Below are 14,580 nucleotides of genomic sequence, written 5' to 3' on the forward strand. Positions count from 1 at the left end.
GCCTGGCCTGCAATCATTGATGAGATTTTTTAAACGTTTAATTCGAAAAATATAAAATTGAATCCCACCAACACCGCAGTCAATAGTTATTGCGTAAACCGTGATCACGATTTAAAAATAACATCGTTCGTTTTAAATATTTTTTACGTAGCTTGCTAAAATATATATTTTTATAATTTCATAATATATATTATTCTAATATAAAGTATAATATATATTATTCAAACTCATAAAGTACATTATCTTATCTCAAAAATTTCATTATTTTAACAAATAAAATACATTGTTATATCATATAATATATATTATTTTAACATATAAATACAATATTCTAATTTATAATTTATAATGTATATTATTTCTAACTCATAAGGACATCGTTTTGGATCGGGGCTAAAATAATAATTTGGCCATGGCCGTTTGTATTTCAAATTGTTGAAGCGGACATGCTTTGACGACAGCGAAACGTGTCACCATGCAAATCCGGAAAAACCTCTCGTTTAAATACCAAATTCAACCATAATCTCTCTCTCTCCTTTTTTTTTTTTTTTTTTTCTTTTCTTTCTCTCTCCATCGTTCTCAGCCTTCCTTGAGGAAAGTCGGGAGATCGGCATTCACAATTCTCCGATCTTCCTCTCTCCTCCGGGCCGTCGCATTCCCAATTTTCCGTTTACCTTTCGTTGTTCATCATCACCTGTCCTGAGAATATTATATATATTTTTGCATCGAAGGATGGGTATGATGTCTAATAGGGTAATGCCGGCGTGTGATCAGCTCTGCATTTGTTGCCCGGGAATGCGGCCCAGGTCTCGGCAGCCTGTGAAGCGTTACAAGAAGATGCTTTCCGATATCTTTCCCCGACCTCCGGTTAGTCTCCCTATTCATTTCTCTCAATTTTCAGATTTCTTCTTTCATTCGTAATTCGTTATGTTTTTTGTTCTTTTTATAGAATCCTGTTAAGCTTATTCCCTTGAATATTTTGTTTCACCTAAACGAATCATTTATCAGTAATGGTGGTGGTGATAAATTGCTTGGGGTAGAGCAATTCAACTTTAGATTTTCTGAGGATGAAGAAATTCGTTGAGTGTAAATTTCATGTTGAAACAGTGAATGCATCAAAGTCTGAAAGGACCATGGGGATTTCTGTAAGAACAAGTTCTCTTGATTCCTGAACCCTCGAAGAAACTTAAGCTGTTTAGCAGAATCTTTTACCCGTACTTAAGCTTGAAGACTATACACAGAGTAGTAACTTCATTTATGGATTGATATGCTTTTTGGTGCTTTTGTTTGGATCAGTTCAGTTTCTATTTTTACTTCCTGAGATACGCTCCTTCGAGAAATGGGTGTTCAATGTGTCAAGTCAAGTTGTTGGACAAACCAGTAGAAAAGTTTATTGACTAAAGATTCTGAATTCTCTTTATCAACTACACTAAAGTACAAAACTGACTTCAAAACAAGCAGATACTTTAAGGAGAATATTTTATTATGATAGCAGCTAAAATATTCAATTTGTAGAAGGGCAGAAACCTATGTTTGCCATTACAAAGTGGGATCGCTCAACGCTTGCAGGAAACCTTCTTTGACATAACAAAAAAGACCTGATTATGTTTGTTTAGCACTCATTACTATGCTTTCCAAGAGGTGATAATTAGTAACCTGATGTTGGCTACTAACCCAATATGATCTTGAAATTCACATTAATGTTACTAGTTGTTGTCCTCTGTATTGTTTTGTTATAGATTTCTATTTCTGTTTCAATGCAGGAAAAAGTTGTTTGCTGTATATCTAAATGCTTTCGATCCAGAATATATAGAGTGACATGTTAAGAGTTATTCTTGGCTGTTCTATTACTGATTATTTCTTACTTTTCACAGGGTAGGGAACCCAATGAGCGAATGATTGGAAAATTGTGTGAATATGCTTCAAAGAATCCACTCCGTATACCTAAGGTTAGGCTAAGATTATATACTTGAAGTTTGATGATGGCGTAGCTGCTTTATTTGGAGTTGTTGGCATCTTGATAGCATCCACATGTAAAAGAATGACGTGTGCAAGTCTCATCCAGCTGAAGATGGATGTTATAGAACTTCATTTTGCACACTATGCACTGAGATGGCCTTGATATGCCTTATTTTTGCCCAATAGTAGAATTTTAATCAAAATTTACTCAATCTAATGAACAGATCACAACTTCTCTCGAGCAAAGGTTCTACAAGGAATTAAGAAAGCAGAATCTTTTGTCTGTAAAGATTGTCATGTTAGTATACCGGAGATTGCTAGTATCTTGCAAGCAGCAAATGTGAGTTCATTTTCTGATCTTATTAAATTATTTAAGAATGAAAGCCGATCTCAATGAGGACTTTCAATTTTTAGTACAAATTGTGATTTTTATTTCATTTCCCTTCTCTCTTTTTTTTTGTTTTTTTTGTTTTTTGTTTTTTTTTTTTGTTTTTGTTTTGTTTTGTTTTTTTTTTTTTTTGCTGTTGTTGTTGATGGGAGTTAGAAGGATACTAATGGCTTGTAGTTACATTTACCTATAAGTTCTGTCTTAGCTACTTTAATCTTTGGTCTTTCTGTCGATAACTAGATTATTTTATGATTACAAATTACCTTATTTGATATTCAGTCCAGATGTATCATATGCTATCACTTTCAAGAGTCTCTTTTATAATTAATATAATTGATATAATTGATGTTGTTAAGCAGCTAACCAAGACCCTGAAAAGATGAAAGATATTGAGGAAGTCAAGAGAAATCATTTAATTTGCATATAGAAACATTATTGACTCTGTTGGGGATAAATATAAAATAATAATTGTGTATTCTCACTAACAACTTAAACTTTTAGTTGAGGTGGAACACACATTGATAAGGTACTAGAGTAGGCAAGAGGTCCTGGGTTCAAATTCCTTGTGATACCCATCATCAAAATATTTTCACATGTTTGAACTGTCAAAAAATATTTGACCTACACATGAGAGGGGCATCTGGGCGTGTGGAGAATAAATATAAAAAATAATATGTGTACCCTCACTAATAGTTTAAGTTTTTAGTTGAGTTGGATCATGTATTTCAATATGCTGTATTCTATATTTGGAGTTTCTACATCATGTCAAAATACTTGGAAAGATTAAAAAAATGATAAGATTAATATTGATAACTAAGCACTCTTGCAAGATCATTATTCATTATCTTTCTCTATATGTTTATGGAGCAGCCAAAAACCTCTGGATTATGTTACAGACTTGCAACACTTCTGTTTCGCTTTCTTGTTGTGAAGCAAATTGGCAATATTCTGCGGCCTTATTCGGTTATTCCCCTTCCACAAAGGAGGCAAGCCCTTCTGTGTTAAGGGTACTAACACAAAGGAAATGAAAACTGACCTGAGTCAAAATCTTTGTCCTCTTTGTGGTGTGTGTAAATTTGAGTAATTCACTTGAGATGCTATAATAATTTTCTATGACTCTTAAAACTATTGAATGTCTTAAAAGGATATCTTTTGAACTGATTCTTTATACAAACTGTGCTGATGACTATTAAGTACTGTATGACAGGCCATTGTTTGCAGGAAGTTTTCTTAGTATTGTTCAAATCTTGCTGGATCAAATGGCACATGATGAAATGCGCATTGTTGGATGTGAATCACTGTTTGACTTCATAAATAATCAGGTAGTTACTGGTTCATTTTGTCACTATGTTAATCACCACTGAAAGAACTAACAAATTTTCTAAAAATCAATAGATCTCATGCACTATCTTCTGTACTGTATAGCTTGATGCCACATACATGTTTAACTTAGAAGGCTTAATACCAAAAATCTGTCTTCTTCCTCAAGAGATGGGAGATGAGGAAAGAGTACTGAAATTACGTTGTGCTGGGCTTGAAGCTCTCTCTTCTATGGTAAGCTTCTTAAAAACATTCTCCTGTCTTTTGGAAATATTTACTGTCTATGCCTGTTGTTATTCTTTTATAATGTTTTACATCTTCTTTCTGTGCCAGCCCATGACATTTGTTTTCCATGCGACTAGGTCACAGCTTTTGCCATGCTAATTTTAGAACTAAGCATAAAATTTCAGCATAATACCTAGCACATAGTATCAGTATCATATTGTTTCCAGGAAAGAAAGTGTTGATAAATTCTATCTTTTATCTCTATCTGAATGTACCAGATAGAGTGAATTCCATTTTTGGTCCTACTATTATAGGGGTCATTCCAATTTTAGTCCACCATAATTATTTTTGCCATATTGCGTCCACTATTATTAAAAGTGTTCCAATTTTAGTCCACGAAAAATCTTAAAGTGGACTAAAATTGGAACACTTTTAATAATAGTGGATGCAATGTGACAAAAATAATTATGATGGAATAAAATTGGAAAAGCCCCTATAACAATAGGACCAAAAATGGAATTCACTCTACCAGATATATCATTCTTGAAAGTTGAAAATGTATGTGAGTAGTAAAATTGCTGTGCAGTAATGAACACTTTCAATAAGATTTGGAAGGAAAATAACCTATAGTTGTAATGTTGTAGCTCTGTTTCTGCACTTCTAAAATGAATCTTAAACAATGTTGCAAAACACGCTAGGCGCCCCCTAGGCGCCGATTTTTTATTTTATTTTTTAATTTTATTTTTAATTAAAAAAAATTTTAAAATTAAAAATTTTTAAAATTTAGTATTAAAACATAAGGTTTTCATAGTTATTTCTTAGAAACTATTTACAAAAGTGGTTGTAAAATTGTTCAAAAGATTGTTTAAACCATCTAAATACATAAAAAACTAAAATTAAGAGCTAAAGAAGCATTTTTTTTTGAGAAATTAGTGGACCAAACCGCCTTTGGCGTTTGCGGTGGATAGATCTCGAAAAAATACACGATTTGAAAAAAAAATTGTCCAAATCGGACAACCGAGGCAAAAGTTATGCCTTCCGAAACTTTTCCGACATTTTCCAAAAAAAAAGTTAAAAAAAATGGCCGAACCGCCGAACCGGCCGGTTAGGCGGTCTAGGCGGCCGGCCGCGTAGGAGGCCGCCGAGGCCATTCCTCGCGGCGGCCTCCTAGGCGCAATTTTTGCAACCATGATCTTAAGTATATATATGTTTTAATTAGATCTTTCTAAGTGGGATCTTTTCCTCTTTTAAAAGCATCCTATAGTTGCTGAAAATAGTTTTCAGCCTCTATTCTATTTTCTCAGTATCTTAACTTTTAATTGCACAAGCACCCATATTTGTATTCACACTCATTGTAGCCAAAATCAGCTCAATACCTCCTCAAGAAAAGAAAAACTATACACATATTTAACTAACAACAAGGATTATTAATTGCTTGGTCTGTGAATCATGTTATACTTACAGTACATATCCTTCCCTTGAAATATAATGCAATTCTGAAATATATTTGGTTTCATTGTTATCCAAAGTTCACCAGGTTAATATTCTTATTTGTTCCTAAGTTTGTTTACCTATCATATCCTTTCAGTATTACTTGCTCTGTTTGATGCAAAGTATAGTGAAAATTATCATTCACCCAGTTTGAACAAATCCGAGATAAAGATATATCAAGCAATTATTAGTTTATCATAACTTCCTTTTAACTTTATATAATTGTTACAGGTTTGGTTCATGGGTGAATTTGGTCACATGCCAGCGGAGTTTGACAATGTAAGTCAAGCTTGGTTATTTACATCTTCACTACTTATTAGATTACAACATGCATCTTACCTGAATTGCTATTCTTAGTTTTTCATTTTATGCCTGAACCAGCTTAGGCTTTGTGGTCCTTTACAAATGCATTCACTCGAACTAGTTCAAAGGAAGAGTTTGTTAGCTTATATCATACTTCAATTGGTTCTCATTAATCTGAAATTTGTTTCTATTATTGTATTTTATATTAAGTTGACTAAGAAGTACTAGACTTGATTGGGTTCAATCATTTAGTGTGGTTTGGCCAATGTGCATTAAATAGCCCAATTGATGACCTTGGTCCAATCTTAGATTGTTATTATTACATGGTATTATAAATCCATGCCTATTCTAATCGGTAGGAGTACGAATGCTTCTACTGATTCTAGAGAAATTTTATGTGGGATTATTCTATTGAAAATTACACTGAGAAAGTCTCTCTATGGACGGTGAAAAAGAATTGATCTGGAATTTTGCTTGTGTCAAAGCTATGGAACATCTTTATTTTTAAAAATTTTGTTATTTTGCTTTTACATCTGATATGTTATATTTCTTTGTTTTAATTTTTATTTGTACTTGTATTTTTTACATTGTCCTTGTGTGAAATTTTTCTACCAAGTCTTGAAGTTAAACTTAATTGTATGCAATAGTTAAAAGTTTAATCCATAGTCCACTATACGCCAAAGATTAGAAGTGTAATTAACTCTTTATTTCAATAGATATCATTTTCCATGAAGATAAAGTGATAATTCATTTTAAGTGATGCTTAAGTGCAACTTCATTCTCACAGTGCTCAAAAACATGCATTTCTATATTTCTCATTGTTTACACATGCCTATATATATATATATATATATATATATATATATATATATATATATATACAGCTGGAGTATCTAAACTAAGAGATAAAATCAGAGAATGAAATCAGGGAATAAGCTCCTAACCAAAATAACCTAGAATTAAATCTCTAAAATCAGTGAATATAATAACAGCACACATCAAATGCCTAAACACAAGGAATCAGCACACAGTTCAATTAAGAGGACTTTCCAACACATAGTTCCTTTTTTCCATTATATCCCATCATTATTTCTATCCTTTCATAATTGTGTTTAGTTACTCTATTGGTTGAAATTTCCTGTCATTAATTTTATATTATCAGGTTGTTTCCGTTGTCTTGGAAAACTATGAAACCCATGATGAGAAACTCAACGACCAAGATAAAATGGGTGCCGATGTTTCTGATCAAATGACACGAGTTACTTCTTGGCGGAATATTGTGACTGAAAAAGGCCTTAATGTGGCTACGTAATTCCTCTTGCCATTGTCATTTAGACATTAGTAATTTTTCTTGAGCTATTGATCATATCATCTCTAATTATCTTTTTATGAGCAGAGAAGATTCTACAAACCCAAAGTTTTGGTCCAAGGTGTGCTTACATAACATGGCAAAGTTAGCAAAGGAAGGAACAACTGTGCGGCGTGTTTTAGATTCTTTATTCTGTTATTTTGATAATAGCGATGTTTGGTCGACTCAACATGGAGTAGCCCTTTCTGTTTTGCTGGATATGCAATTTATTATGGAGAATTCTGGTGCTTTCCTCTGGTCTTGATCTTATAAGTTTTTGTTAATACATACTATCCATTGCCATACTTCTCTTATGCCTCAGACTTAGTTATTCTTTTCTTAAAATGCAGGACATAACACACATTTTTTGTTGTCTACATTAATCAAGCACCTTGATCACAAGAATGTCATCAAAAACCCTAATATGCAGGTAGATATTGTTGAAGTTGCCACCTCTCTTACTCAGCACACAAAGGTACAACCATCTGCTACAGTTATGGGTGCATTTAGTGATATGATGAGACACCTCCGGAAAAGCATACACTGTTCCCTAGATGACTCAGACCTGGGGGAAGAAGTAATTCAATGGAACAGAAAATATCGTACAGTAGTTGATGAATGCCTTGTCCAGATGTCTCTCAAGGTGAAATTGTTATCATTCATTCTTTCTTAAAACTTATTTTTGCCATTTTTTATGCCGTCAAAAGCTTGAACTTGTTTATGGTTGAGTGATACTTGATGCTTTTTGTATAAAGATCATTAGTTTTGATGATTGAGTTTACTGAGATTTCCTTACACTTTGTTTTATAAGGACAACCCTCTGTTCCACTTACTAAGAATAATAATATTAATAGTAAAAGAAAAAAGGGAAAAAGAATTCTTAACTTCTAACCTAAAATGTCTTGTGCAAGACAGGTTGGGGATGCTGGCCAAATTCATGATGCTATGGCAGTGATGTTGGAAAGCATCTCAAATATACCAGTTATGGCCAGAAACACAATTACTACCGTATACCGTACTGCTCAGATAGCAGCATCCTTACCGAATTTGTCATATCAAAACAAGGTAAGTTTTTTCTTTCTCTTTTTGTTACCCTCATTTGGTTTTGTGATATTGATACTTCCAACTTTCTGATTTAAGTATCCTTTTTCAGGCTTTCCCTGAGGCTTTATTCCATCAAATTATTTTATCCATGGTTTCGCCAGACCATGTGACCAGGATTGGGGCACATCGCATATTTGCTGTTGTACTTGTTCCATCATCTGTTTGTCCTTGTCCTTCCAGTAATCTGCACTCAGCAAAGACTGTTGACTTTCAAAGAGCTCTATCCAGAAATGTTTCAGTATTTTCTTCTTCAGCTGCTTTATTTGAAAAATTGGTTAAGGAGCAACGGTCAGTACAAGAAAGTATGGAAAGAAAGGAAAATGTTTTACAGGATGAGAGTGCAAATGTCAGTAACCAATCGATGTTGAACCGGTTAAAATCAAGCTATAGTCGATCTTATTCTGTTAAAAGAAATCCCTTGCCTGAAATTAATGAAGAACAAGGAATGAGCATTGTAGACAGGGAACCGGTTTGTCTTATAATTTCAGCACGTTTCTTCAAAAGAATGGTGCATTAAAGAAGATGATTTCTTTGTAGTTCAAAATGATGACACTGTTTATCTTATGTAGGTGGGCATTTCTCTCAAGTTGAAAACACGACAAATTAGCATATTGCTTTCTTCCATATGGGTGCAGGCCATCTCTCCTTCAAGCACACCTGAAAATTATGAAGCAATTGCTCATACTTACAGCTTGGTAATGCTGTTTTCACAAAACAAGGTGTGATACTCATCCCAGTAAAGGAATACAGATACAAATATGAATTTCCTCATGCATGGCCTCATAGTTTTTTTTTTTTTTTTTTTTTTTTTTTTTTGGTGAAAGGCCTCATAGTTATTTTACCCTTTCTATTTACTGCTTTTTTCTTAATGGGGATTGGGATTATGGTCAGCTAGAGAAGTAGATATTATTTCTCTTTCACAGTTTCTCTTAGTCATAGTGCTCCTAAAAAATTATGGCTGCATAGTGCTACCTTGGACAGTTCCAAAGATATAGAACAATAGCCCCTTTTAAATTAAAATAGCACCCCACTATTATTATGAGAAATTTTCAACTTTGACCAAAGGTAAGCAGATGTTGCCATGATAAGAGCAACCTTCATATTGATTTGTCACTTGACAGTGTGCTGCTTCCAATTAATACAGAATTCCAGTGATGAGGTCCTTATTCGTAGTTTCCAGCTTGGTTTCTCATTGAGGAACATTTCTCTTCAGGGAGGAGGTATTTCAGTTTGGGTTGCCATGAATTTCTTTTTGATACACTTACCTAGCTAGTTAAACATCCTCCAAATTATCTGCGTTTTCTTGAAATCATAGTTTTGATGTTTGTAGGACAGTTGCCACCTTCACGGCGCAGATCACTCTTTACCTTATCAATGGCTATGATAATCTTTTTGGCCAAGGCATACAAATTTGACCCTCTTGTTGTTTCTGCTAAGGCTGCATTGACAGAGAAAACAGTAAGTGAAAACATCACTGCAGTTATGTTCATGAAATTTAATTAAGCATCACTATTCAAAACTTAAGATGTTAGTGAGCATGCATATTTATTATTTTAGTCGAGTATAATTTATAAGTAATAAATGTCTCGTCTCTTGAAGGGCTTAACATTTTAGTTGGGTGGAACACAACAAGATTAGGTCCCAGGTTCATATCTTTTAAGAGTCCAACATTGAAAATATAAGAGAGAACATATGGGTTTATAAGGCCATGGGTTATACTAGCTAATTGATTGGATTCAGTCTTTCAGTGTGGTTTGACCCATGTGTATTATATCCCAATTGAGCGACCTTCGCCTAACCTTAGATTACAACATGGTATCAGAGCTTGTTTGATCCACTCGGTTGTCTACCTGTGGTATTGGTAGCATCCAAGCTTTCAGTATTTTAGTGTGGTTTGACCCATGTGCATTATAGCCCAGTTGAGTGACATTGGCCCAACTTTAGATTATAACAATATCCTATGCATTACCTCTCATTTCAGTTGCCATGGCCCAACTTTAGATTATAACAATATCCTATGCATTACCTCTCATTTCAGTTGCCATTTGTTTTGTCCATGAAAATGAATTTGAGATTCCACATGCAAAAAGGCATGTTAATGAGTATAGTTAATAAATGTCTCTCCACTCTAATAGCTTAATCTTTTAGTTGGCAGGATCTCTTAAGTCAATTATTAACAAGTTAGCAACTTGTTGAATGAAAGACTCTTTGCTAACTATTAATATTTTTCATTTTACATTCATGATCACAAACAGGCAGATCCTTTTCTTCAGTTGGTGGATGATTCCAAACTGCAGGCAGTTACCATATCAGATCCCAAGAGAGTTTATGGATCACCAGAGGACGATAATGATGCCCTGAAATCACTGTCAGCAGTAGAGAAATCTAAGAAATTATCTGCAGAATCTTTTGCATCAATGATAGTAGAAAGCTTGAAAAAGTCACTAACTGTATGTTTTCTTGCCTCACATGCTTCAAAACATGATTTGCTTACATAAAAACTATGTATGGCTAACTTTTTGAAACATTTTCAGGATAAGACAAATCTTATAAAGGAGCAGTTGCTTCGAGATTTTCTTCCAGATGATGTTTGTCCTTTTGGTACTCTACTACTCAGTGAAATACCAGGCCAAATCTACCAATTCGGGTCAACTGAATCCAAAGCTCTAGATGAGGTAATAGGAAACAAATGTTTCCCGTTCTCTCTCTCATTTCCTTGTTAGAATTTCTTATTGTAAATGTATCATGATTGTGTGCAGGCTTTAGATCCGATCTTTGCAGCAGGTAACAGCTTTAAGATGGACGGATTTGCGAGTCAGGCAGATTCAAACTTACAAAATCCTAGCCTCCTGGACATCAATCAGTTTATGGATTCGGTAGGTTTTATTTCCTACTTGTCTTGTGCAAACCATGTGTAGAAGAGTTGTTGGGCCATGGATTTTTCTTCAGTTCTCCTGGTTTGGGTTCCATGAAGCATATTGTATATAAGTTATAGTAGTTTCCATGTTTGTTTCTTGTATTTCCGAAGAGCACTTATGAAGTAGTTCCAGACATTTTGCGACAAGAATGAAACATAAGCTAAAGGCTAAAAAATGCAGTGGAGAATGTGGCATATAGGAATCCTTTCTAAAACTAAAACATAAGTTGCTAAGCTTCAGATCCTCTTCTCTAATCTTACAAGTGAACTCCTCCTGCAGATATCGGAGACTACAAATGCTGGAACGGAGTCTGTCTCAACTCCTTCTGGCATGACATTCAAAGATATGGCTAACCAGTGTGAAACCCTTCAAGTGGGAAAGCAGAAAAAGATGCATTTTATGAGTTCCCTGAAGATTCAAGAAAATGCAGTGTTCTTTAACGACCGGGACTTCGTTGTAGAATCGCACTCCCTTCTTGATCATCACCCTGAAGTAGTAAGTATCAAATTATCAATGCAACATACATACTCCCATTATAGTTTCAGCAGAGCTACGTTACGTAGAGACGCTATAAAATAAACATGCCACAAATTGAAACATTAGTACATACCTGGCTCTAATACCACTTGTTAGAACAAACTCTTACCACTCCTCCAAAAGCTATACCTAGTAGCGAAGGTGCAAATTATTTCCTTATGCCGCCACACATTTTTGAGACTCTGGGTCCTGAAATTGGCTTTTAAGCCCTTTACCGACCTCCGTTCAACAACCCCACCCACCAGGTGCTAGACTTGGCTTTTACCAGCCTCCGCCCAAGACTACTGTGAGGCTTATTTGTTAGCATAGACTACTACATCTATGTTTAGAGATGCATTCTGAAATTCTTGACTGGACAGGCAAAAAGCAATCCATTCTCTGACACTGCTTCCTTGCTGCAATCAATCGACACTGCTCCAATGACATGTGCAGCCGAACTCCAGCAACATCCCGGCTACTTTGTGCTGCCAGCTGCAAGTCCATTCGACAATTTCCTGAAGGCTGCCGGAAGTTAAATCCACATTTTAACTATAGCAGTTGGGAATGTATGTATATATGATCAATCCATTTTGCAAGTCTCTGTCTTCCTGGTGGTGGTAAACAATCTGAGAAAAATTGAACTGCGAGTACTGAACGGAAATCTGTGGCCATTTGCTGTTTGTTTGTATCGTTGTGATATCTTGAAGGTTTTGTAATGCTGAGGTTTTAAAAGAAAGTTTAGCGATGGTCAGAAATGATAGCATTTAGAATACAGTGTTAGTCAAAACACAAAGACAATCAGTTAAGTACTATTAGACAGTTGAATTATATTGCTGCTGCTGGTGGAGTTCATTCTTCATTGTAGTAAGATTGCATATTTATTTATTTATTTATTCGTGTTTGGAACGGTATTAAGTTCAAACTTTTACTTAATAAAGACTTTGTGGTGAAGCGGCATAATTGTGGCGCTTTTAAATGGGAGATTGCAGGTTCAAATTCCAGTAGGTGCAATGACTCTTTGTGCGATGAGAAAGTATATATGAACAAATACTATATTGTAACAGAGTCAAGAAAACTTCAAACTTTTACTTAAACTAAAAATCATTTGCTCCATCGTATTAAATAAGCTAAACGTGTGGGTATAAGCCTTTGGAATAACTTTTCATGCAAACAAAGTTAACAAACAAGCAAACAAAAATTATATAGGGGTGTTTGGTAAATGGCTATTAGTTGATTTGAGTTAGTGGATATAATTAGTTGATAGTATTAGCTAATTGTAAAAAAGTGTTCGGTAAATTAGCTTGTTAGCTGATTACATACAAATGACTTTCTCAAAAAGCTAATCGACAAAGCTACATTGAGTAGCTTTTTGAATTTTAGTATTTTAGAGCAAAAAATTGTTACAAAAAGTTAATTAATTAAACACTCATATTGATTATTTAATCAAATCAAACAGCTAATAGTGATCAAATGAGCTAAAATTAACTAATAGGCTAATTATATTACCAAACATGACTCTAATGTTGTTTGTTTGTGTACTATAATGTTTTCGGAATAACATTTCATGCAAATTAAATTTTAAAAAATGTATAATGTCTTATTTTTTATAAATATTTATTTTAGTATGTGGCCATTATCCCACTCTCTTTTACTTCTATGTTGTTTGTGTACAGTTATCCGGTGTGTATATATACAAACAATTATTAATGAAAAAAAAAATGGTGGCTAATGTTATGCGTTCAATTTTGCTCCTCTCCTCTTTTCTCCTCTATATTGGTTTGAGTGTACAATTTCATAAGATTCACACGAGATAACGTTTTGATTTTCAACAAATTATCAACACGAGTGTTCTAAACTTCTAGATTCTACTGTGTAAAGGTGTTTCCAACTCTGTCATTTGAAATTGTACTAATAGTGAATTAAGGTTTTTTCTCAATACGAGAAGTGTCTTCCCGAACTGTGTTATTATTATTATTATTATTTTTTTTTTTTGGTCACAACTAATGTCCTAAACCATCACACGATCCTCACAAATTTTCATACGCGACTGAACGAATTCAATGACTTTCATGGTTGGAATTTTCTAACCCATTTTAGTCTAAGTTGTTCATTTAAAGGCATAACTTGTGAATGTTCGGTCATGCCTACCACTAAGAATCAATATGCAAAATGGTGAACTTAATCACGGTTCCAACTGCAATATGATATCTTCGTTACGAATGGTTTTTTGAAACAGTTGCGCAACGGTGGACAAATGAGTAGTAGGAAAGAGAATTGAATAGCCAAACTCTCATTTCAGTGGATTACCATCAGAGAATGATATGTATTTTTCGTAAACCCTTACATATTACTCAATAAGTTATTGCCCCCTTGTGTGTTTGCATATGATTGCATGTTTATTCGGCAGAACATGTAAATATGCCAATGAGATCTCCCTTATTTGTTATTGATTGGCATGCTACTTGATGGATATATTAAAAATTAGAGCAAACCGATCCGGGAAGACGAAGCAAGGAGGACTCAAGCGGACCCGGGGCCCCAAGGTCGAGCCCCTTGACCCAGACTGCCCTAGGGCAAGGCCTCGGCCACGAGGCTTCGGTCGGTCAAGCTGCGGCTCCGATCTCGGGACCGAATCAGTCAAGAGGGGTTGTAACTACTCCCACGGGATTAGGGGGGCAGTTAAGGGGTGCGTTATGTATAAAAAGTCTCCCTTTTCTCTCATTAAGATACATTCTAGATTCTTGTCCTAAACTATTCTTGTAATAGCATTACACCACCATGGTAATAGCTTGACAACTCCATTATCAATACAATATTTGTATTCGTGACCCCATATCACTTGTTTTGCCTATTTTACCTATCCATTTCCTATTTCCTTTATTTTTTTGGGTTTATTGATATGGTCCACTCATGCTAATTAAATCCATCATTGGTGTTTTCATTGAAAGCTTGACGTCAGGCTCGAGCGTGCTATTTTTCCCCCAACTATAACAAGGTCGAGATCCAAC

At 34.6% G+C, this 14,580-nt stretch overlaps 1 protein-coding gene across 5 annotated transcripts; it reads left to right on the top strand.

Annotated features, from left to right (window-relative positions):
* Window positions 1–538: 538 nt before the first annotated feature.
* LOC109147732 lies at window positions 539–12,467 on the top strand. Of its 5 annotated transcripts, XM_019295391.1 has the most exons (19): window positions 539–867; window positions 1,875–1,949; window positions 2,184–2,299; window positions 3,555–3,669; window positions 3,773–3,901; window positions 5,615–5,662; window positions 6,849–6,994; window positions 7,083–7,279; window positions 7,385–7,677; window positions 7,950–8,099; window positions 8,188–8,607; window positions 8,708–8,857; window positions 9,283–9,358; window positions 9,469–9,596; window positions 10,394–10,588; window positions 10,673–10,813; window positions 10,898–11,014; window positions 11,336–11,551; window positions 11,953–12,467. In XM_019295391.1, the coding sequence occupies exons 1-19, from the start codon at window positions 733–735 to the stop codon at window positions 12,106–12,108; spliced, it is 3,003 nt and encodes a 1,000-aa protein (XP_019150936.1). In that variant the 5' UTR covers window positions 539–732; the 3' UTR covers window positions 12,109–12,467. The 5 variants fall into 5 exon arrangements, with proteins under 5 accessions (XP_019150936.1, XP_019150941.1, XP_019150952.1 ...); XM_019295396.1 differs by lacking the exon at window positions 3,773–3,901; XM_019295401.1 differs by lacking the exons at window positions 539–867; window positions 1,875–1,949 and adding an exon at window positions 3,218–3,411 and having other exon boundaries at window positions 2,215–2,299; window positions 3,569–3,669.
* The last annotated feature ends 2,113 nt before the right edge of the window (window positions 12,468–14,580 follow it).

The sequence above is a fragment of the Ipomoea nil genome, unplaced genomic scaffold (assembly GCF_001879475.1).
Source record: "Ipomoea nil cultivar Tokyo-kokei standard unplaced genomic scaffold, Asagao_1.1 scaffold0268, whole genome shotgun sequence".
NCBI lineage: Eukaryota > Viridiplantae > Streptophyta > Magnoliopsida > Solanales > Convolvulaceae > Ipomoea > Ipomoea nil.